The 23,547-nt window shown below is 48.0% G+C and overlaps 1 protein-coding gene across 1 annotated transcript in view; it reads left to right on the top strand.

The window, feature by feature from the left end:
* The window catches only part of LRIG1 (leucine rich repeats and immunoglobulin like domains 1), a 76,032-nt gene that overhangs the window by 48,608 nt on the left and 3,877 nt on the right, over nt 1-23,547 (top strand). The window contains 12 exon segments of the mRNA XM_065749544.1: nt 680-817; nt 1,390-1,533; nt 3,690-3,833; nt 4,801-4,944; nt 9,063-9,206; nt 12,555-12,635; nt 17,120-17,191; nt 18,392-18,463; nt 19,624-19,787; nt 20,934-21,254; nt 21,766-22,047; nt 22,591-23,010. Of these exon segments, the coding sequence (XP_065605616.1) occupies nt 680-817; nt 1,390-1,533; nt 3,690-3,833; nt 4,801-4,944; nt 9,063-9,206; nt 12,555-12,635; nt 17,120-17,191; nt 18,392-18,463; nt 19,624-19,787; nt 20,934-21,254; nt 21,766-22,047; nt 22,591-23,010 (2,126 nt within the window).

Below are 23,547 nucleotides of genomic sequence, written 5' to 3'. Positions count from 1 at the left end.
AGGTTGAGAATTACTGAACTGTTTGACAGCTGTAGGAATTCCAAGGGCAGCTTGCACGAAGAAAAGCATTAGGTGGAGTCCTTCACTCAGTGCTGCTGCTGAGGCAGCAAACGCAGGTGGTTGGTACGGGGTCTGCTTCCAAAGTCAGAGCCTGGGCAGAGCACGTGGTGCTGTAGTCATCCCAGTGGTGCACTGGGTCAGAGGTGGTGAAAGATGAGGAAACGTTTGCAAGTCCATTACAAATCACTGTAATGCAGCTCAGTGCCCAGAGCATTTCCAGCTTGGGTACTTTGCAGTCAGGGAAGCCATATTTTGTAACTTTTTCTGGGATCCTTTGGGGGTTGGACTCGATGATCTCCAGAGGTCCCTTCCAACCCCTATGATTCTGTATTTACGTGTTTCTTCTGCAGACAGCTCTGAAAAACTCATCCTCTGTGTAAAGCACTGTCCAGAAACCTCCACGCACTGTGCCCTGCTCTTTCTAGTTGTAAAAACAACGTGGGGTTAGGGAAGCTATCTCTGGCATGGATTTCTCCTATGATACGTGCTAAAATACGCTTCAAATCGCTGTGTGTGAGCTCAGTGACCAACCCACTGAGCCAGCTTGTTGCAGCTTCGGGTATTCTTGTTTATCCAGGAGAAGTAAATTGTCTCCCCTTTCTCCTCCCGACCATTTCAGGCATCACAACAGGATCCGCAGCGTTGAAGCGAGTCAGCTGAAGCCCTACGTTGCCCTGGAAACGTTGGACCTGAGTTTCAATGACATCACGGAAATCCGAAACGGCTGCTTTCCACAGGGACTCCACATCAAGGAGCTGTGAGTTTCTCTTGTTGGGAACGGCTTTTGTTGAGTTACCACAGCAGAGAAAAGGGCCTCAGACCTCTTAAAAGGAGGGAAAGGAACGAGGCAAAAAGCACGGGGTTGTTTGTAATGAAGTGCAAGGGAGAATCAGATTGTCCCCACTGTGAGGCTGTTTCTTGGGCTTTCTGGTTTTGTTTTCTAATACTGTACCCGATGTTTGTCTTTTGACCTATGGCAACAGCTTCTGTGGCTAGGAGCAGGGTCCAGGTGAGAAAGAGCCCTGGGACAGAGGCTGAGGGAAGAAGCTTAAGAGATGGGGAATGGATGGAGTCATCTTGCAGTGCAGTGTTCTCTGGTTTCTCACTTCTGCTCCAAGCTTTCTGAAGTAGGAGGGTGTAGAGATTGCAGCACACCTCTGCCTTTGTTGTACGGCTCTGGGAAAGGCACTGTGCTTCTCGTGCAGCCAGAAACCCAACTGAATTGAAACCACCTCTTTCATTCTACCAGCCTGCCCGGAGAGCAACTAAATGCTGATAAAAGGAGATTTCTGACAGAACTGTTCATTTTTCTGCTGTGATTTATTGCAGCTACCTGGGGAGCAACAGAATCAGCACCCTGGAGCCTGGTGCTTTTGATAGTCTGTCACGGTCCCTGCTAACACTTCGTCTGAGCAAAAACAGGATCACTCAGCTTCCTGTCAAGGCGTTCAGGCTGCCCAGGCTGACACAACTGTGAGTAGAAATGTGTGCTTTAATTAAGCTCGGTCCTCCTTAATGGAGACCGAATGTCCGTGGGGATATGTGCACCAAATGTCACCCTTCTTCACCCACTATCTGTAAAACTTGGAATGCACTGTGCAGTAGTAAAGAGAGGGTCCTTTTCTTCCTCTGACTCCTGACTTCTCAGGCCATTCTTTCGATCAAATGAGAAGGGATGGATGCTGCAGCAAACAGCAGCATCGTGCGTGCTGATAGCATAAAACAAGTGCATCCCCTTGAAAGCTGCTGCTGCCTGTGGCACAAGTGAGGTTGGGAAGATGTGTCTGTCGTGAGTGACAGAGCTCAGCCACCACGTTCAGATTTCAAGACCACACAGGTATCTTTATGTGGCAATAAAAAAGCAGTGACGGAAGGTTGTTAAACTGTGCAGTGGTATTTGGGCAGAGAAAATAGCACTCTAGATGAGTTAACACACGTCGTTATTGTCCTGCCTGCAGTCTGCATGGCAGTTGCTGCGTGGAGACGCAGGGACATCTGCAGCTATAAATATGCTTTATGGTGAATAGCAGCTCTAATGGGTGAACTTTTCCCGTTTGCTTTTTCTGCTGGAGGAATGGTCCCAGCCTGAGGCCTCGTGCAGTTTTTCCATCACATTTGATGGGTGAAGGTTCAGCCTCTTCACGCCTCTACACGGCAACTTTTTGACTGAGAGCCAGACCCTTGAGATGGGCCTGATGAATGGATGTGCATTTGTGCTTGTGTACGTGTAGGATTCGTAGCCAGATTGTGTAGCACAGCAGCATGTTGAGAGTCTGTCGCCTCTTAGTTGGAAGTTGCTGTCCTTTAGCTGAGAGCTTGCAGTACAGTGTGTTTGCACTGTGTGCAAAAGTGTAATAAACCGAGGGTCAACTCAGACTGTTTTCACTGAAATTCAGAGTGATTGGTTTTCTTAGACTCTTAAGACAGTCTCACAGCTGGTTGTTTACCCTATAGATAAACAGGAATGAATAGCAATTTATACAGACTTGATGTGTTGTTGAATCTGTTGTGTACAGTTTGCTTTCTGGCAAAGCATAGTTCAGTCATAGCCTAGGAAGTATGTTCAGGCAACAGTCCTTATGACTGAGAACTTCCCAGTCGCATACTTGACTTTAATTACTCTCAACATCAGTGCAACTTTAGCATTGTTATTTTAATGCAGTTAAAAAGTAAGCTTTAAGTTCACATCTTCCTCCTTTTTCTGAAACTGTTTCTCATGTTCTGACCTTCATCATTTTGCTCAGCACAAACACTGAATAGGGAAGCCACCCTTAGACCGCTCCTGCACGTGCAAAAAGGTGTTCTGTTTGAGAAGCTCTGTCTTCAGTGTATGGTGTCAGTGAATTTCTCTACTGATGCTGTGGTACTGGAATTTCACCTGGCATGTCTGACAGCCTGCAGAGCTGTTCCACGTGGGTTGGTGAAGAGTGCTCTGATGATGTTGGTATCATTATTCTGGAGAGAAAGAAAAGACTTCCCAAGACTTAAAACTTTCCCCTCACTCAGTGTAGAAATTTAATGGAGCAAGCTGAAGATTTTTGTATAGCTAGAATACTAAGACTGCCTTATTATTGGAAACAAGTTGTTCCAGTCTTTATTAGTTTCTTCTAACAGGAAAAAAAGCTTTCTTTTTTTTATTTTTTTCAGGGGAACTGAGAGCATTCTTCTCAAACTTTGCCATAAAACTCCCACTTGGGCTCCATACAGCACCCGTTTGTTTGGGAGTGCATTTTTACAGGGCCATTAAGAAGTCCTGCAAAACCCAGGGTTGTAAGGGAAAAAAAATGCTGACGGTTCATTGTGTTTGTTCAAATGGTGTGAAAACTGGTGAAAAGGATAAATGGCTTAAAAAGGTATTCAGAGGAAGGAGGGTTGAAGAGGAATTGCAGCACTGTCTCTGTTATTTCTCTGCAGTGAAAGTCTGTCCCAGGGTGAGTTTGTTTAACAGATGACACCCAGCTGACTTCCCAGGCTAGTCTGGGATTGAACGTTTCCGGTGTGCTTTGCTCTCTCCTGGGAACTGTTGATGGAGGAGTTGTTGGCATTGCTGTCCCCATTGTGTGCTGCACACATGATTTTATGAGAAAGGACTGGGATTTAACATACTTGCATGGCTTTGGCAATTTTAGGGAGCTGAACCGGAATCGCATCCGCCTGATTGAAGGCCTGACGTTCCAGGGACTGGACAGCTTGGAAGTCCTGAAACTGCAGCGCAACAACATCAGCAAACTGACCGATGGAGCTTTCTGGGGGCTGGCCAAGATGCAAGTTCTGTGAGTTGGAAAGCTACGTTCTGTCCTCTCAAACTGCACAGACTTCACCTGTTGATTCGTTCTTCAAATCAGCAGAGACCTGTGGGCACTGGTGCCAGTCCTCACGCTTCTTTCTGTGTCCTGCATGCACTGAGCTCTGCAGGGCTGCAGCAGCCGCTCAGCTGACCCACCGTTAGCTCACTGCTCTGCCAGGTGTTCAATAAAAAATGCTGTCTTTCAAGCTGTGGCAGTATTCCTTTGTGAGTTTACCAATTTGAGCATTCAGCAAATTCTCAATTGGGCTTTAAATAAAAGTTCATCTGGCTCCTGTACATTTCTTTCAACTGATACATGGAAACTATGTGTCGCAGACCTGATTGTTCTGCCTCTGGGGAAACCTAGAAACTAAGCTGGTTTAATCTCAGTGATGCGTTCTTTCCGTAGGAGAGTGCAAATAGAAGAGTCATTGCAGAGAAATGCTCGAAATCTTGCAACAGGATTGGCTTTCAAGTGTGTTTGCAGAGTCACAAGTGATCAAGGCAGTTTCTGGAAGCTGCTGTCATACAGCTGAGGCTCTGCAAATACAAACTTGAATGGGATGCTTAGCCCAATTTACATGCAGCAGAGCGTACCTCTGCAGTCACACCTCGTTCTGGGCTTTAAGCCCTTAGAACATCCGTGCCTGGCAGCTTGTGTGCTGGTGGCAGAGTGCTGTGCCTTCCTGGTGGGAGGCTGTGTGGGGCTGCGCGTGGTAGAGGGCTTTGTGCTAAGAGAAGACCTTGGGCCTTTCCCTTGTGCTGCCCTAGAATTTCTGTCCCTCACTTGCACAGGAAATGCCTGTGCTGGGGTGTATCCACATAGCTATGTAGAAACGTGGGCAGGAATAGCTGAGACACCAATCCTTGTTGGAGATCCTTCACTTTCTGAAATTCTTCAGCATTTGATCAGTGCTGCACGTCCGTCAATTCCTTCCAATTTTTCTCCACAGGCACCTGGATTATAACAGCCTGACAGAAGTAAACAGTGGCTCACTCTATGGCCTTTCATCTCTCCACCAGCTTCACCTCAGCAACAACTCCATATCCCGCATCAACCCCGATGGCTGGAGCTTCTGTCAGAAGCTGCATGAGCTGTAAGTTGTTTCCCATCGTGGCTGTTCAGTCACAGTGTGATGCTAATGTAATGCTGGCAGGCAAGGGGAGTCAGGACGCTACAGCTGCTGCTGTACAAACATGTAGAAATGCAGGAAGTGATGCCCTTGTTATTCATGATGTTATGACCTTCAGAGCACCTGTTGAAAATACCTCTGCACCAGAAACGAAGGTTAGAATTGACTGAAAGCATGCAGTGCTGAAAAACATGGAGAGTTTGTGATCTGTGGCTTACCATGGCTTTCTGTCTAGCTAATTAGGAGACACGCTGCTTGTTGTGTGACTGTACAGCCTGAAGGAAGTTTTGCTTTGTCCTCTGTATTTGCAAAGAACAATCTTGTTTTTAGCTAGCAGAGATTTGGCTCTTTAAAGGCACTTCTTTCTCCTATTTACACTTCACCCTTCCTGTCGGATTCAGTTGTCAAGAAGTAAATGCATGGGCTTTGCTCTCCTGAGATTTCCAGCTGCGAGTATGGTCTCTTTGATAAATGAGAGAAACCCTTGCTGTTGTGGAAAGCCCCACAAAGGGTGTCTTTGGGGTCTGTGGCACTGCTTAATGCCTTTTTGAAGAGACACACATGGATGCTTGCAGTATTTACAGAAGTAGCTGTCATCCCCTCGGTGGGACTGTGGATAGATTCACTTTTTTCTTTGGAGGACTTGACACATGTGGTTAGTGGAACTGTAATTCATTCTGCATGATGCTCAGAAATCTCTTGTTAAATATCATTAGGGATTCTCCTCTCCACCAAGAGCACAGAGCTCGCTGTTTTCAGTGGCTTGCTCAGGACTCAGACTGCAGGTCTGTACCAGCTGCATCCCTCATCTTTTGGATTCAGATTCAAAGTTAGCTGGTCCTGACACATGTGGTTCCATTAAGTATAGAAGCTCTTGAATAAATATTGTTGCACACTGACCCACTATGATATTCTGTTAAACCCAAATTATTCATTCAGATGTGGAGTTTTCTTTTGGCGCAGGGAAATATTTTTGTTGTTAGTTGAATACATATGTGATTGTTTAATTAACTAATTTTTCAAACTGTTGTGAAATTGTCCATGCCTGAAGGGTTCTTTTGCTTGGCCCTGGTGCTGTAGATGGCTACAGTTCCTTCATGTGCAGATCAGCAGCTGATATTTCACTAGGTTAAGGTAGTGTCAGTGAAGAAATCTTCAAGGCAATGAAACAGAACTGTGCCTCACCCGTGACCTGCTTAAATCTGAAGCATCGAAAAAGAGGGGTCTGTATTTCTAAGGCACTCACAGCTGGATCTCTGGAACAGCCAAATCCGGATCACTACACCACTGTAGTCATGGAGGTTTTTTCTTTAGGTTTAGTTGAGAAGTTGCATACATGTGTGGATTGGGATCTCCTGCTGACAGAGGTGAGCTGTTCTGGCTTAGAGGCACTCATTTGCAGTGACCATGGAACCCCCAAGCAGGGAGGCCTCACCTGATCTGGTGCAGAATGGAGCTGGTTTGGGAAAGGCCTGGTGGAGGTGGTAGGAGGCACTGAGGCACGCTCGGCCTGACAGGCAGGATTGCACTAGTGCAAGGCCAGAGACAACAACGTTAGCTGAGATTGGAGAGGTGATTATGTGGGTGTTAGCACACCTCTCTGCAAAATATCACAGGCTGTTGCAGGTGTTGCCTTTAGGGTAAGGCTGCTGCAGAGAGCCATCAGATACTCCTAACTGAAACTCCCACAGCAAAAGAGTACTTGTAGGAGAGGTCTGCTCTGAAATTGAAGAGTGAGGAAAGGAAGCAGTGGATACACCAAAGCTGTCTCCGTGTGCTTCTTTGAACGTGCATGTTACGTTCTTATTAAAAGATCCTCGTTCCCCTATTGCTAAATGTCCTAAGTTTCAGTGTCCAGCTCATGGTTGCACAGGGAATTAATGTCTAAGTCCTTGAATGAAAAAAAAGAGAGGCGGCCAAACCTCTGCTGACCTGTGGTGAGGGAAGAGATGACCTGAGGGATGAGCTGTCTGTCCTTCTGTTCCTGGGAGAAACTGTAACTTTGACTCTCTGGTTTGATGTAAAACCTACCAAGAAAGGGGAGCACTTGCCTTCTTGTGGGCGTGAGATAGGGCTGATTGTATTCACCCATCAGGTGCTAAGGCATGTTCCTGGTCCAGAAGTGGCTGACAGCAGGAGCTGCAGCTGCACAGCACATTTCTGGTTCGTGCATCTCCTCAATGTGCTGCTTTCTGAGCTGCTCTCCCTCTCCTGTGCCAGGCCAGAAGGGCCATGCGGGCAAACCATTCCCATTTGTTCGTTCCAGTGGTTTCCTGCTGGCAGGGAAGGGGCAGCAGCAGGGACCTGCTGGCTGCTCTCAGCTCACGTCGTGCAAACCTCCAAGGAGGGAAGCACACTCTGACAAGTTGGCCCTTCCCACTGGAGGAAGCAGAGGCCTTATGTGTTGAAGGAGGTCAGCAGCAGGTGTGTTCACTCTGAAACCTTCCACCTGGCAGCAGCCATTGGGGCAGAGCCTGCTGCTGCCATCTGTCTGGAGCTGACGTCGGGAGGAGCGGATGGGAACATGCTTTCACCAGTTGCAGCAGGAACCCTTCTGTGTAGAATCAAAAGGAAATATTTTCTTCCTCAGCCAGGTTTAGAATTACTTCTGAATGCTTTTTTTTTTTTTGGTTGTTTTTTAAAGACAAATTCTTTAATCGCAGGTGAGGACATAATTTTGACCAGATGCCAGTTCTTCATAACTAACACTACAACTTCTTTAGGAATGTTGTCCCATACCTTCTTCGGACTCATTAATCTTGCTGATTTTTTTCCAAAGCTTGCCCTCTGCCCACTCACACAGCCAGGAGATAGACAGCCTGCTTGCCAAGTAAATGACACTCTCAGTGCTTCGGAGCATGTGCCTGTTTTGATGTAGGTTTTGGCTTTTCAGTGATTCTTTTGCAAGCCTTAGACACGTTTTGGAAGCAGGCTCGTTAACAGGAAAGACTAGAAAAGGAATTTGGAGGTTTGGAACTCAGTGTGATGGGTTTTTTTTTTCTGTACAGTGAAGGATTTCAGTGCTTATACAAACCAGCACTCCACTTTTTTTGGAGAAGTTAGCAGTCCAAAGCCTCATGATTTTGAAGGCACTTGTGCTCCTGAGTCACTAAGGTGTTTTCTAAAATGCTATGCAATTGCACTTTATAGAGGGAGAAGCTTGGGAAAGTGTGAGTAGCGGGATGCACCTGAATGCAGAAAGAAAGAATAAAACCAATGGGGGAACGAGGAGAAAAAAAAAACCCTACAACCCTCGAATATATTAGTCACTTGTAAATGGAGATGACTTCACACAGCCTCTGTGCTCCTTGACAGAGGGGAGCGGGAGGGAAGGCAGCTGTTCTACAGTGGATACCTCCTTCCTGTGCATGAAAGGAAGTATTCAATTGCCTCGTGGTGAAATGCTTTTGGCTCTGGACTGGGGTGGAGCGGGCTGTGGAGGCACCCACACCCACACCCACACCCAGGTGCCTGGGCCTTGCTGTGCACAAGTGCAGAATGATAAGGCTCCTGAATACTGAAGTCCAGACGCTGCCAAGAGCACCTGTGAACTTCCAGATCCTTCTGTTTGACATCACTCCCACCTCGCAGGGTGTAAGGAAGGGGGCTCCTTTGTCCTCAGAGGATGTCCAAACAGTGAGGACTGAATGCAGCCAGGACTTACAGCCCATACTGACACCTGAGAGTTACAGAATTAAACCTTTCCTGCTCAGCTGGGGGCTGAGGAGGTACGGTGCTCCCAGGCCCTCACTTGGAGACACAGTCCATGGAGAAAGAGTAGCTCTTCCCCACATGACTGACTGCATCTGTGTTGGGTTATCGCTCTGATTCATTTCTGGACAAGTCTCTCTCATGCTTAAAAGAACTTCCCCATAGATAGGTGCCAAATGCCTGCTGCCCCACGGTATGGTTTGGGAATATTTGCAGGCTGCAGTGCTATTTCCTAATCGAGCTGCTTTGTATCCACCCAGTATACACTGCCTCTTGTGAGATTGCTGTGGGATGGGAGGCAGGCACTGGCTGGTGCAGAGGAGTTTGGAACAGACTGCTTGGATGACAAGGGCTGTTGTTTTTCTCCTCAGAATACTCTCTTACAACAACCTCACCAGGCTGGACGAGGGAAGCTTGGCAGACCTCGGAGGACTGCATGTACTACGGCTGAGCCACAATTCCATCAATCACATTGCAGAAGGTGCCTTCAAGGGACTCAAAAACCTGCGTGTCCTGTAAGTTGCTCCCAGCTCAATGGATAGCACAGTGCCCATCTTCCCTCCTCAGGTCGTGTTCTGCCAAACTGTTCTCCTCTGCAGTTGCTCTGTGCTCCTGTGTCCTCAGCTGCTGACTCCCTCGTGTGCTGCTCTCTTGTGTTTACCCCATCAGTCGAGTTCAGTGAACTCACAGTTTTTAATGCAGTTGGGAGAATTGCAACTGGACCGCTCAGTGCTACAGAGTGCTTTCAGAGTAGAGGGCCCCAAAGTAAAGTTTAAGGAACGTGGGATGGGATCCTGAACGCAGCCCAGCTAAGCAAAAATTCCTAAGGTTTTAGTTCAGCTGACAGCAGAATTCTCTTGCTCCCATACTGACTTTAATTGAAGTTCTTAGAAAAGGACTGTTTCTGTTGGCTCACTCTGCACTCAGAATCTATGAAGAAAACAGTGACAGTGGTGAAAATCTGAGTGTTGCCTCTGAGTGTGCTGTGAAGTATTTTTGTTACTACATCTTCTTGGGAAAGATGGCGTTGAGAAGGAAAAAGCAGTGGCAAAACAAATGCAGGGGTTAGGATCTGCTTATATTTCTGGATAGCAGGAGCTTAACAACACTTGAAGCCTCACCCCAACCTGGAGCCCAACCGTGGCAGCAGGAAACTGCTGTGGGTACCCCAGCACACAGCTGAGCCTCCAGGCCACTTGTGTTCAGCAAGCTGACTTCATTCTTTGATACTTCATTCCTCCAGCAATCCATTACGGTCTGAGTAATTCAAAGGAAACGGGAACAGAGATCTCTTCCCTCTTTACAGTACTTTTTGCATCTCTCTCCTTTATTGAAGTTCACAGTGGAGGAAGTGACAGGAAAGTGAGTTTTGGGTTTTGTTTGATTTTTTTTTTCTTTTTTCTTCTTTTTTTTTTTAAACTTGGACCGAAGTCTTTCAGCCACTGGGCATTCAGAAGGGGCCTTTGAGGCAGCTGTCAGGACCGGAACTAAAGGTTTCCAAAGAGAAATGGAGGGAAGGGGAGCTGGCCTTCTCTTTGCTCTGCAGTGAATGTGGAGCCTCTTTTATGTTTAGGACCGAGGGGGGAGGAGGAGAGGGAGTGTGTGAGTGAGCTCTAATTTAATAAAGAGAAAGGCCTATTGGGTCCTGCACCTGGTGAAAAAGAGCCGAGCATGCTTTAATTATGGCCCATTGTTGGGGAGCCTTTGGTGGTGTGAAACTGCTGAAATGTGGAGCTATTCAAATAGAGGTCAGGCCCAGAGACCTCCCAGCACAATGATTAACAAGGCTGCGAGCATTCAAGCTCAGCCAGCCAGAAAGAATAGGAAATTGGCAACAGGGGCTGGGAGAGGAGTCGGAATACAAAGAGAGCTGGGCCAAAGTCCCCCGCTCTTTCTTTCTTTTTTTCTTTATTTTTACCCATTTGTTGAGAAGGGTTTTTTCCTCCTTTCTAACACTAAACCTTTGAGTTGTCTCTGGATGAACAAGCAGTGCCGTTTTCTTTTTCCTTTTTCAAGAAAACACAATGTGTGGCAGTCAATTAATAAAAGTGCATGTCAGGGGGCTCCTGTGGGCCGTTCCCACCGGGCTGCCTTTGCCATGGGAAAGGGGATGCTGATCCAAAGAGCAGAAGCCGGTGGTGGAACTGAGCAGGAGAAGGGATTTGCTTTTAAAAACCAGATGAACAGAACAGCTGGCATTGGCTTGGCAATGAGGGAAACTGTAGACACTTAGCTCCAGGAGGAGCTATCTGCCTCGTCCCACTTCGATAGCACGGGAACTGTCAGCACATCAAAGCAGCTCTCCTGCAAGTGTCCGTACCCCACTGAGGTGTTGGGTTTGTATCCATCCCTTTGGCATCGATGTACCCACACATCACCCTGACATCCCCCGTAACGCTGGCGGAGGGTGGTGCTCCCCAGGGCTGGGGGTTCGGGTCTCACGCTGAAAGCAGCTGAGAAAGAGGAGTTGTGGCTTTGGGCCATCTCCTTCCACATGGTTGGTTCTCACAGCAGTGGGCTGCAGCCAGCTTAGGTACTGCAGGCAGCAATCACGGCCCCATCCCGGCTGAGGGAAGCGTGTGGAGGTTCCAACGGTGCAGTGATTACCATTGTTCCCTTGTGTGGCACTGTGCAGTTGTGTCTTACAGCCCAGGAGTTGTGCTGCAATGCCCGTGCCTGGCATTTTAAAGAATGCAGAGGGCTTTGTTTTAGAAACCTTTTTCTGGTTCTGGTTTTGATATATTTAAACGGAGATTGATCTGATAGTCGTCTTCAAAAGGTGTGAAAAGAGTACCTGAGGGTTCACGGGGTTATCTGGATGATGTAGTTGGCTCTGTTGTTAGTTTTTGCCAGGTTTTCAGCATCAGTGATGTAACAAAACCAACAAAGCCTATTTATTTTTTCTTTCTTTTTACTTAGTGTTAGAAATGATAAATTTCTGTCCGTGTTGCAGGGTATTCAGTGCTTAGCTGGAAATAAAGCACAGAGGGAAGGATTTTTAAACACACTGTTTGAACAGCTTTTGTGGATCTTTCTGTTTGCTCTGTCTGCTTGTTTTTCTTCGGACCCCTTTGACTCTCGTAATTGATGGCGAATTTGAAAGCCAAAAGAAGCTAACTCTGGAAAAGGAATTCTAACTTTTCTTTTTAATGGTTATGCAGAGTTGGGCTTGCCCAGCAGTGATAGTGCTTTTCTTTGTTGAACTTTCAAGTTCATTGGTGGAAAAAGAATGCAGCTTTGTAGAAAATAGGCCATCGTCTTCCTAAGATAAAGCTGTAGGCAAATGCATGTAGACATAGGAATAGCCAAAGCTATCTCAAGTCATGGTAGCAGCATTTAAGGACAGCTGATGAACCCTGGTTGTTCAGATTTAATACATCCTCTGTCCTGGGGGGATTGGAGTCGAGACAGAAAGGGGAGCAGTGCCTTCCTTTGCCTTCAGTGGGCACCATCCAAGTGCGGTGAAATTTCACCATCACAGATTTGGACGCAGGTGGAGGGGACTCCCTGCTTCATTTTATCTACCACTTCCCTTTGGTTCTTTCAGTTTAGTTTTGGGACTGTATGTTCTTTTTTTTTTTTTCATTTTTCTGTTTGGATAAACACAATTAGGAAAGGACTGAGCCCTACGTGTTTAAAAAGTAGCTGCTGGCTCAGTACCGGGGGGTTCAGACAGGAAAAAAAGCTTTAGTGTTAAAAAGTGATTAGTATGGCTTTGCTGCAGGACTTAACTGGTTTTGGTAACTGTTATGACAAAGTGGGAAGCTTTTTGTTTGCCATTCTCAGACTTTCTTATGTTTGTTTTTAGTGATGACCCTAGGACTTAGGCACTGATTATGAGCTTTCTCTTGTCCTCTCCCCAGGGAACTGGACCACAATGACATCTCAGGCACAATAGAGGACACCAATGGAGCCTTTACAGGCCTAGAGAATCTGAGCAAGCTGTGAGTATCCCTGGTTTGAAGTCCTGCAATACAGTTGTGCTGTGTGCCTCGGGGAGTGGGTCTTTCCTCTCTGCTGCTGTTTTCCTTCCGTTGCAACAAGATAGAAATCCACAGAACATCTGAGGCATGGTAGTTTTGCAGATAAGAGGCAATTCTGGGCCTTGTACAGCACAGATCCTTGCTTACTGTGTGTCATATACCGTAGTTCTGAAACAGGAGAGAGAAACTTGGGCTGTTTTCAGCTCTAAGATTCAGCACAACTGTTCTTTGCTTCCAAAATCAAACAGCAACAAAAGACCCCTTGCAATCTCCAGCAAACCACCAAGTGATGCAGCAAATAACAATAAACAGAGAAAAATCATCCCATTTCCTGTTACAGCAGAGGACTGAAGCAGGATTCGTTTCTGTGGGATACTCTGTCTGAGAGTGATCTTTTGGGCTCTCTTCCATGTGCAGCGACAATAAAAGGCACCATGGGGCACGGGCTCTTAAAGAGATAAAAAGAAACCTAAGGCAAGCATGCGCCTTGCAAATGTTTATTGCTTGCTTGGCCTTCACAACTATTTTCACATTGCTCTGTCTGTGCTCGGTCGTATTCCATTTGAAATCAGTTATATAAATCAGCCCTGTCAGGGAAGCCTCTGATGGCTTGTGACAAACCAAGAGTCTTTCTAATCATTACCTCTTGCCTTTGTTTAAGTTCTCAGCACCCTCCCATCACGCTGTCTCTGATGCTGGGATGGCACAGCTAGAGGTGCAGTAAAAGTACCTCGATGGATAGCAGATGGCCAGAATGAGCCCTGGCAGGCGGTATATTGTCGTGGTCTCGTTAGGGGCTCCTGGGGGAGTGGGAAGAGCTGTGCAGGACTGGTGGGGCTGTAATGCTTGGATGGAGAAGAAAAAATGGAAGTCACAGACGTAGATGGCTATGGATCATTGCTGGGTCGAAGGAGAGGGGAAACAAGTCTCAGCTACGAGTAAAGTGAGGCAGAAGGCAGAGGTGGACTTGAGGGCAGGCAGAGGATGTGTGGCAGGGGAGGGAAGCTGGTGAGTGTGAGTTGGGAAATCTTCCCTCAAGTTGCTGGAGAAAAAAGCAGAGGTGTCAGATGTGGTGGGTGGGAGTCCTTGGCTGATGGTGCTGAGCTCTGTGGTTTATCTGAAGAAACTGCTGAGTACATGGGAGTGGTCAAAGGGGCAGTGGGAGCTGCGGCTTTGTCCAGAGGGACTTGCAGGCTGTAGTGCTCTGAGCCTGAAAGGAGTGCTGCTCTGACAGAGGGACATGAGAGAGGAGAGGTTGCTGTCCTGCTGGGACATCACCACGGGGCATCGCTCCCATGTGGCCACTGTCATGGGAGTAAGTGTGGTGCTCCTGCACACTGGAGTGTGTTACAAGTGCTGGGTGCAAACAGCAGCAGCAAAGTGCAACAGCCGGAGGGGAGAGCACCGGGGAAAGAGTTCCGCATCAGGACTGACTCAGTGACCAGGAGGAATGAGCACTGGTGAGCTGTGGGGGTCAGGCAGAGGCCAGGAGGAGCAGGACGGAGCAGAGCGGGCTGCAGCCCAGCCTGACCTGCTCGTAGCAGCTCCGAAAGGTGGCCGGTTTTGTGTGCTGCTCTGTATGAGGCAGGAGCTTGTGCAGGTGTGAAGGGGGCTGAGTTTGCAGCATACTCCATAGCCTGGCACCACGTTGGTCTCTGGCCGACAGGAGAGGTTTGGTTACACAACAGCAGAGCTGCCGTGGGGCAGAGAAGCAGCAGGTTGTGCCTTTGCTGGGATCGTTCATTGTCAGGGCCAGAAGAAAGCCTCCAAATATGAGATGATTTCATTCCAGAGCATTCTGGGCACACGAGGGAGTGTTCACTTGTAAAGCAGTGCGTTCAGGTCCGCTGTAGCTCATCAGCACTTAAATCCCAAACTCGTAATTTCATCTAAGGCTGAAGTGAGTACCACTCTTGCTGGCGGGGCTTTTTTCTTAAATAAAGTCAAACAGCAGCCTCTACAGAGAAGGTTTCACTGCCTGATTTAAGGCCTGTATTTAAACCGTCAATAGGCTTTAAATGCATTAGCATACAAAAAATAAATGGGCACTTCAGAGGAGACCTTCCAATGAATTAATAATCACCTCAGCTCTGTGGAGATTGCCTTAAAAGCTGCTCCCCTTTGATCTGGCACAGATTAGCCTGTGAAAGGATTTAGCAGGGAGAGGGTTGTGCTGAAATGAAGGTGTTAAACTGAGAGGTGGGAGGCCAGTCACTTTAGCCTTCCCTGAATTATATATGAAGCTGTCCAGGATGGAGAGCACAGGCCTAAATTAAAATGTTTCTTCAAGAAAGGGAGTCGAGAAGCACCGAAGCATGAAAAGCATCAGTGGAATCGCCGGGGAGCAACCGGTTCCCTAATTATTCAAGCTGCTCAATGTAACTGGTTTGTTGTTGTTTTTTTTTTTGATGGCTCACTCAGTGACTGAGATCTTCCTGCAGGTGCAAAACTGGCTGGAGGAGAAAATGCTGCTTTCTAATGAACTGCGTGCCTGGCGTCTAATTACACTTACGCAATCAGGGAGAGCGTGGTCGAGCCCAGCTCTGCTCGCAGCAGCACGGCTGGGGACTGCAGCAGGCAGACCACTGCTGGCTTCCAACCACCTCGGGGTCAGAGAAGTGTCTGTCTGAGATCTGAAAGGCAGAAATGAGTTTTCTGGGGCATGGTGCTATTGCCGTGTGGTGTGGATTTCTCACAGATGAAGTTGTTGTTTGCACGCGGAGCGCTCAGAGCGCCAGGCTTCCTGCTTACCTCTGCACAGAGACCTCGATGGAGTCAGTATCTTCAGTTTTCAAAGGGGCCCTGGGCTGTCTGCTCTGGTACCAGATCTGGAGGTTGGTGGCCCTGCCTTTGGAATGGGGATTGGAACTTGGTGGTCCTTGGGCCCCTTCCAACCCAAACCATTCTGTGATTCCAGATCTACTGGAAACAGTAAACCTTCAGTTATCCAATCCAAGCTCAGCTTAGTGCTCCTTTAGGATCACGGCTCCAGCAATTGCTGCATATGGATGTAGCCATATGGGCAGAGATTGCATACAGTAAATTATTTACTGTATTAATCATTCTAATGGAGTTTCCAAAGCCTTCATTAATACAAGATACCTTTTACCAAATTATGGTACCCGTGATTGCCCGCATCTTTTAGTGCTTGGGGTATTTTAGCCATAGAGCTACATATTCTGTTGCAGCAAATAGGACTTCTGATGCACTCATTCTGACGCTGTATCAGAGTGCTCAGTGAAGCACATGAGATATTTAGAACAGTGTTTCTAGAGTGGGTTGCAGCTATCTGCAGCCTTGATGAGCCCCGTTTTCCTTACTGCCCAGTGTGACATGTGCACACAAACTGGGCAGATGTAGGAGCTCATGTGATGGCCACCCATGCTTCATCTTCTACTGGAGCCTCCATTCCACTGCTGGCAGCAAGCAGTGCCATGATTGTAGTCTTATTAGCATGTGGGTTGCACCCTGTATTTCAAGGAAAAGTCCAGAGCAGCTCCTGATGTGCCACTCTGTGCACTGGATCTGTTAGTAATGACTTGCTTTGGATGCCACGTGAAACAAGACGTGATAAACAGACAAACCTCACACAGAGAGAGCCTGGGGAAGGAAAGAATTTCCTAATTAATGACACTGGCTGATGCTTCTGTAAAAACAGTTGAGGAGATGATCCCTTTCCTATGAGCCCTGACCAGTCAGTGCTGCTCAGTGTTTGCAGAAGCCTCTGAACGCCAGCTGGGCTGTGAGCACTCAGCTGGCTCCTGCCTACTGATGATGATGGTGGGCAGGAATGCTCTGTGGCCACAGATGCTCCGTGTTTAGGTCTCTGCACATTACCTTTTCTCTGCTTCCCTTTGGCCCTTGAAATTACTGCTCTGCTGTTATTTATTGTACAATCCTGCTCTGCTGTTGTATTTACAAGAGGCCAAGGAGGGAGGTCAGCACTCACTTTGGTTGGGTGCTGCATGCAGCCAGGAGGCCTTGTGTGAGGATGGCCAGGCAGCAGGGGAGAGACTGCCTCTCTTTCACTGCGCGAGAAGAAATCAGAAATGAAAAGTGTTTCAGGAAGAGACCAAAGTCTTGTTAAACTGTCGTTGCGCTTAATCCTGTCCAAAGCCAGCCTTCAAAGAACAGAGGGGACCTTCTGTTACTCAGCAAGCTGGTTTCCAGGCACTGGAGCAAACCTGCCTCTTTACATGATATGGCACATTCCCTTTTGTGCTGTCATCACTATTAAATTCAAACACAGATAAAAGGATTTAATTTCAGGAGTGGGAAAGTGAATGTGCTTCAGCCCTCTTAATCCCCGCGCAGTTCAGATTTCCCGGGACTTGCACTGAGCGCGTATATCAGATAAAGCCACGCTAATTGTGTTCCTTCTTTTTCTGCCCCCCTCTCCCCGTTTTCTTTCTGTTTATCTGGCACTGGATGTTTGGAAACTGCAGAACTCTGTTTGGAAACAAGATCAAGTCGGTGGCCAAGAAAGCGTTCTCAGGGTTGGAGGCCCTGGAGCACCTGTGAGTAACCCACCGTGCCTCGGAGTTTGGGGAGGGGGGTCTGCCAAAAGTTGCTGCCTGAGAGATCTGCTAGCAATTTAATAGTGTCTTTGTAAACTGAGAAGCCAGTCCATTTGTGGGGGCCACCTGCTTCCTTCTCATTAGAAGTCTGCCTCAACTTTGGCCTTTTTTTTGTGCCAGAACAAAGTTATAGAACATATGGTAAATCTGCATGCTCTTAATTTTTTGGTTTGTTCTTGGATGAGTATCGCCTCGACTTGCACACTGCTCTTCGGAGGCTGTTGGCAACCAAAACGTGCTATGTCAGATGGAGCTCGCTCTCTTCCTCCCTTGCCCTGACTGCTCCCTAAATCTAGGCAGTGACACGTGCTGCAGGTGACCGCTGACGGCACAGGCACTGCACATCCCCACTCAGCACGGCAGCCTCAGAGCCATTTGCAAGAAGCACATTTTGGCTGCCACCATGTAATTATTTTTCTGTGATCCGAGGCTGATGACTCACGAATAGCTTCCTTCCTGAATGAAGACACGTTGAAGTATCTGTGATTTTGCTTTCGGTGTTTCATTGACTGTGAAGAAACGTCGTGAGGTCGCAGTGACTGCCTGACTCGGGGTGCCTGCCCCGCTATATCTGTGCCGTGTGGAGATTCCCAAGGCAAGCAGAGCTGCCACTGCTCTGTGCTGCACTTCACTTCTTAAATGCAAGCCTGAAATCTGACGCTGCCCTTTTCAGAGGACAAGTGAATTTTGTTAGTTAGCAGTAGTTGAGAGGGAAGCTTTTAAGAACACGTTCTTTAGGCAACATGGCTGTGTATCCTCTCGAAGTGACCTTCCAGTAAGTTCTGCGACGCCGTTGGGTGGAAGCTTCCTGCACGTTTGTTGTAGGGCTGGGACACCACACTCCTGAGTATGTTGGGTTACTGAGAGGGACGAGGAATTTCTGAGGTACAGCTGATGGAAGTAGCTGAGACTGAGAAAGTGTGTTTTGTTCATGGATGTTTTGTTCACTTACTATTGCTTGGTATTACCTGTTCAATATGGAAGTGTTTCAAAACCGATCTCCATGAGCTGCAAGCACGTGGAGTCTTAACCAGGAGCTGAAATCTCACTGGCTGCTAGAGCCATCGCTTGGGCACACAGGGATTTTGTGACGGCCACGACAGCCCTGTTGTTCACTTTGCCTTTGTCTGTGTTCTGCAGGAACCTGGGAGACAATGCCATCCGCTCGATCCAGGCGGACGCCTTTGCTAAGATGAAGAGCCTGCGGCAGCTGTAAGTAGCCAGGCCGTACAGCAGTGAGGAGCACACGTCTTTCTTGCCCTGGATGTGAGAAGTAGCATGTTATTTCCAGTGGGGTGTTATTCCCATGGCCGTTCATGTATTTCCTCCTCCCTGCTGTCCTCCTCCGTGGGGTATTTTTACACACGAGTAGCTGTCACAGGAACATTTTGAATTTAATAGTGAGTGAAATTAGATCATCAGGACAGGTCCTTCCAGCAGGTTCGCATCTGTGTAACGATTCGTCTCCACTCAGGAAGTCCAGCCCAGGTCCTTTGAACCACCTCTCTTTCTCACACTGTCACAGATTGAATTCCCAGTGGCTCATCTGCTGTACCTGTGTTTAGAGTTCACATGCAGTACTGCCATTTAAGTGGTAGCACCACTTGAACTGAATCCCCTTGACTTCTGGTGTAAAAACACAGATGTGTCACTGGAGCTGCTGCTTGTGCTCCACGTCGGGGCTCTGCCCTGTTATCAGACACTGTTTCCATTCTTGCCTGGTTTCCTTTCCTCCTCATCTCCATAAATATTTAATCCACTGTCACCACTCCAAGTGGTGCAGTTTGTGGAAGAAGAAAGCACTTATTTGGTACTCGGGCAAGTTCAGGGTCTTCTTCCTGACTTTGAGAATGGGCATCAGACAGCTGATGCTAGCAGTGACACTGAGTACAGTGACTGTGGAGTCAGTAAGATAAGGCTGCATGCCCACTGCCTCTTTAACCACCTTAACTGCTACACTGGCTCTGGAAACAAAACAGGGGAGTAAGACTGATCTGGTCTTATTTAAAAAAAATAAGTGAATCCTGAGTTTCCACTTGTATTTGCACCCTTTTTGTGGCTCAGTTACTGTTAGGATGCTGATACACACTGCTGGGGACCACTCTGAAAACTGAACAATAGAGCACCATAATAAGGAGTGTCACTGGAATACAGGAGGGGGTTGTTCTGTGTGGAGATGAAACGCCACTTAAATGTGTGACGTAGGCAGCAGCTTCATTAGTGTCTCGAGGATGACCCTGCAGTCCTTTCCTTCCTTCTGCTCCTGCTGAAGGGAAGGGAGGGATGTGACTAACACGAAAGGGCCGCGAGCTTTGTGGCCCTCTCTCCACGCAGGACTCACAGCACGCTGTGTTGGTTTTGTTTCCCTGCAGCCACATCAACAGCGACAGCTTCCTCTGTGACTGCCAGCTGAAGTGGTTGCCCCCGTGGTTAGTGGAGAAAGAGCTGCAGTCCTTCGTGGTGGCCACCTGTGCCCATCCCGAGTCGCTGAAGAGCAAGAGCATTTTTGCTGTCCTGCCAGAAAGTTTTGTGTGTGGTAAGTCTTGCTTGTGCGTTTTGAGGGCTGTATGAAGGGCAGAACTCACTTGGGAAACATTTTCTTTGACTACCAGCATGTTATTACGAGAGGGTTTCTGTTTTGTTTTGTTATTCAGTGGGATCAAAGGAAGCCCAAGCCTGCACTTGGAAGATTTGTCGTTGGCTACAATTTATTTCCCACCACAACCGCACAGAGCGCTGCCTGCACGCAGTGTATTCCATACTGGGCTCCCCGAGTATTAAATCCAAAGGGACTAATGCTCCTTCCAGTTCCAAATGGGGCTGTGCAGCTGCACAGTTCTCTTGGCTTGATATTACCAAGACTGCAGCTATAAATGTTTTCATCTTGCAGCGCTCTGAGCTCGCTCTGTGGCTCTGTGTTCTTTGCTTATCTTTTCTCCTTCTTCCAAACAAGAACAAGGGGTTAATAAACAGAGGACAACCTCCCCATCACAGCTCCTCTTATTGCACCGGTAAGGTATTACAGGAACCAACTGGCTAACACGTGAATGATGACTGTTTTTCATCTAAGTGGCACCTCCTGGTGTTCTCCCACCCTCTGTCTGCAGTTGACTCTGCACCTGAGCTGTGGTTGCAAAGTCTTTAGTAAACACCTGGCGTGCACAAACATCTGCAACTTCTCTAGTAAAGGAAGGTAAACGATCAAAGCAGACTGAAGTGATGCTCACGCATCCAGATTTTGGGTGACACCACCACCTAGCACCTCCCACTGCTAATGCAGCCCTGCAGTTTCAGTCACAAATTCAGAAATTGCTCTTTTCATGTGTGGGCTGCACACGGAAGGATAGTTTTAAATCTTTCTGAGGTTCAGCTATGTGGGTGAAAAGAGCTGGGTGTGCTCTGGTTTCAGATCTCTAAGTAAGTGACCATCTCATTCAGGTAAAGGAGAGCCCTAGCTTAGGCCATCTGCTCGGTGGGGATGCATGGCATGTGTGCATCATCCCAGCGGTGGAGCGCTTTGCAAGAAGAGCAAGCTGCTTTTCTGGTGTAGACAGCAGTGGATGTAAAGACAGAAGTGTGGTAACATCTTTCACTCGCACAGCTCGTTTCTAGTTGCACCTCTTTGCTCGTTCCATTCTGTCCTTACAGTCCAGAACTAACAGGGCTTTCTGTTTCCTCTCAGATGATTTCCCCAAGCCCCAGATCATCATCCAGCCAGAGACCACAGTGGCCGTCCTTGGGAAGGACATCCGTTTCACGTGCTCGGCTGCCAGCAGCAGCAGCTCCCCCATGATGTTTGCGTGGAAGAAAGACAACGAAGTGCTGTATAATGCTGAGATTGAGAACTTTGCCCACGTGCGGGCGAAGGACGGTGAGGTGATGGAGTATACCACCATTCTGCACCTCCGCCACGTCACCTTCGCCCACGAGGGCCGGTACCAGTGTATCATCACCAACCACTTTGGCTCTACCTACTCCAACAAGGCTCGACTCACCGTGAATGGTGAGTAGAAAGCTGAGTTCTCCTTCCCTCCCTCAGCAATTCTCTGGGGCCTGCTGTGGCCGGCTGTAAACCTTAGGTACTCCTTGAGTTCTGCAAGAGAAATTCCTAACCTCTTCACTGAGAAATGCCATGGGAAGGGCACATGCCAGGCTTGTGATGGTCGCCATCCAGCCAGGCATGGTTTTAATGGCTTTAATCACTTGTCTTTGGCTGTTCAATGGAGCCTTTGCCCGTAGGAGTGAGAAAGCATAGAAAGAAGAGGGAGTGTAGGGATTGAAAGTTCTTTGTAGGAGGGATAATGGGCTTTGTTTCCAGCTTAGTCAACCCAGACAGGTATGTGCTGTGGAGATGCAAGATACATAAAAGATAGATTAAAAAAAAAAGCATCCTGTCATCCTGCTGCCTATGGGTGATCATCACATCCACGTCCTGCCGAGGAAGGAAAGCAGTCAGAACTTCCTGGAAGACGGTGTCTCCCCCGTGGAATAGCTCATCCTTTTTTCTTTACCAGTGTTGCCCTCATTTATCAAAACTCCCCACGACATCACCAGCAGGACGGGGACAATGGCACGGCTGGAGTGTGCAGCTGAAGGACACCCCGCCCCGCAGATCGCCTGGCAGAAGGACGGCGGCACCGACTTTCCCGCCGCCCGCGAGCGCCGCATGCACGTCATGCCTGACGACGACGTCTTCTTCATCACGGACGTGAAGATAGAAGACATGGGCGTCTACAGCTGCACAGCACAGAACTCTGCGGGGTCTGTGCTGGCAAATGCCACCCTGACTGTGCTGGGTAAGATGTCTGAGGGCCTCCGAGAGAGGAACTGGTCTAGAAGCAGGAGCGGGAAGGGCTCGTTCTTCAGTAGTTGCAGAAATGGGACGAAGAGGCAGTGCTCTGCATTCCTCTTGTTCATTCTTTTGCACTGTAGTTAACTAGTAAAAAGTGGCTCGCTAATTTAAATTAAGGAGCTTTGAGTCACATTTCCTCTGTTCCAGGGAGCCCTTGTAGCCATGCTATTTCCTACCTGGGAAATGGACTTCAGAAGGAAATTGCACTGCCTTTCTCTGGCCTTGTCAGATTATTCACGTGTGTCAGCCATCGCCCCCATACCCTACGGCTTTTTCTTTGTTGGGAACACTAACACCAGCTGGCTAAATGAGATGGCTTTGGTTGTGATTTGTAGTTCTGTTGGTGCAGAGACACCACGCTCCTGGGCACATGGCCACGTAGTGCATTGCCAAGTATTTGTCTGCAGAAACACCAGTTACATCCAATGCTGTTAAAACTGTTGCCACGCTATCCCCAAGAATTACTTTCTGCTTTATTCCCCTGCAGAGACACCGTCTTTGATTCATCCACTGGAAGACCACGTAGTGTCCATAGGTGAGACAGTGGCTCTTCAGTGCAAAGCCACGGGGAGCCCACCTCCCCGCATCACCTGGCTGAAAGGAGACCAGCCCCTGCTTGTGACAGAAAGGCATCACTTCACCTCTGACAACCAGCTCCTCATCGTCAGGAATGTTGTCTTGGAAGATGCTGGGAAATACACGTGTGAAATGTCCAACACGCTGGGGACAGAGCGCGCGCACAGCCACGTGAGCATCATACAATCTCTCGGCTGCAGAAAGGACCGTACCACTGTGGGGATCATCACCATTGCTGTGGTGTGTAGCATCGTGCTGACTTCACTGGTCTGGGTCTGCATCATCTACCAAACCAGGAAGAAGAGTGAGGAATACAGTGTCACCAACACAGGTACCTTTAGTAGCCTGCTGAGGCCTTCCCTGATTTGTTGTGTCATCAGACTTCTCTCAGGAGCCAGATCAGCATGTCAGGTAGCCACAGTGGAAAAAGCAGTTGGCTTATCTCAGTGGTTCTCTTGGCTGCAAGAACTGGAACCACCCTTTGCTTGCTGTTGAAACACCTCTACAGCTGCATTTCTCTCCTTGGCTGGCTCTTCACAAAGGTCTTTTCCAAGTGGAAGTAGTTTCAGCTATTGTTTTCCAACTTTAATTTCCCATGACCACAAATGATAACTAACTCTTTTGAGACAGCCAGCACGATGCCCACGATGCTTGGATCCTGTCTTAACTTCTTGAGAATCTGTATTTTCAAAGACTTTGTGTTCAGAATGTAGGGAAATGAGCCTTTGAAGCTGGAAACCCTTTTTCCATGTTGCCTTTAAGCACCGTTGTAACCGCACTGATGAGGGGCATCCCTCTCTTCCTGGGGGAAGAAGCAGTGTTTACTGCTTTCTGCCAATCTGCAAATGAGATGATCAGGTGCTGAAAT

This window comes from Cyrtonyx montezumae, unplaced genomic scaffold (assembly GCF_038088225.1).
Source record: "Cyrtonyx montezumae isolate F1298 unplaced genomic scaffold, pur_monq_1.0 scaffold_6, whole genome shotgun sequence".
In the NCBI taxonomy this organism is placed as follows: Eukaryota; Metazoa; Chordata; class Aves; order Galliformes; family Odontophoridae; genus Cyrtonyx; species Cyrtonyx montezumae.
Note: the sequence above shows the minus strand (reverse complement) of the source record. Positions and strands in the feature narration are given on the sequence as shown.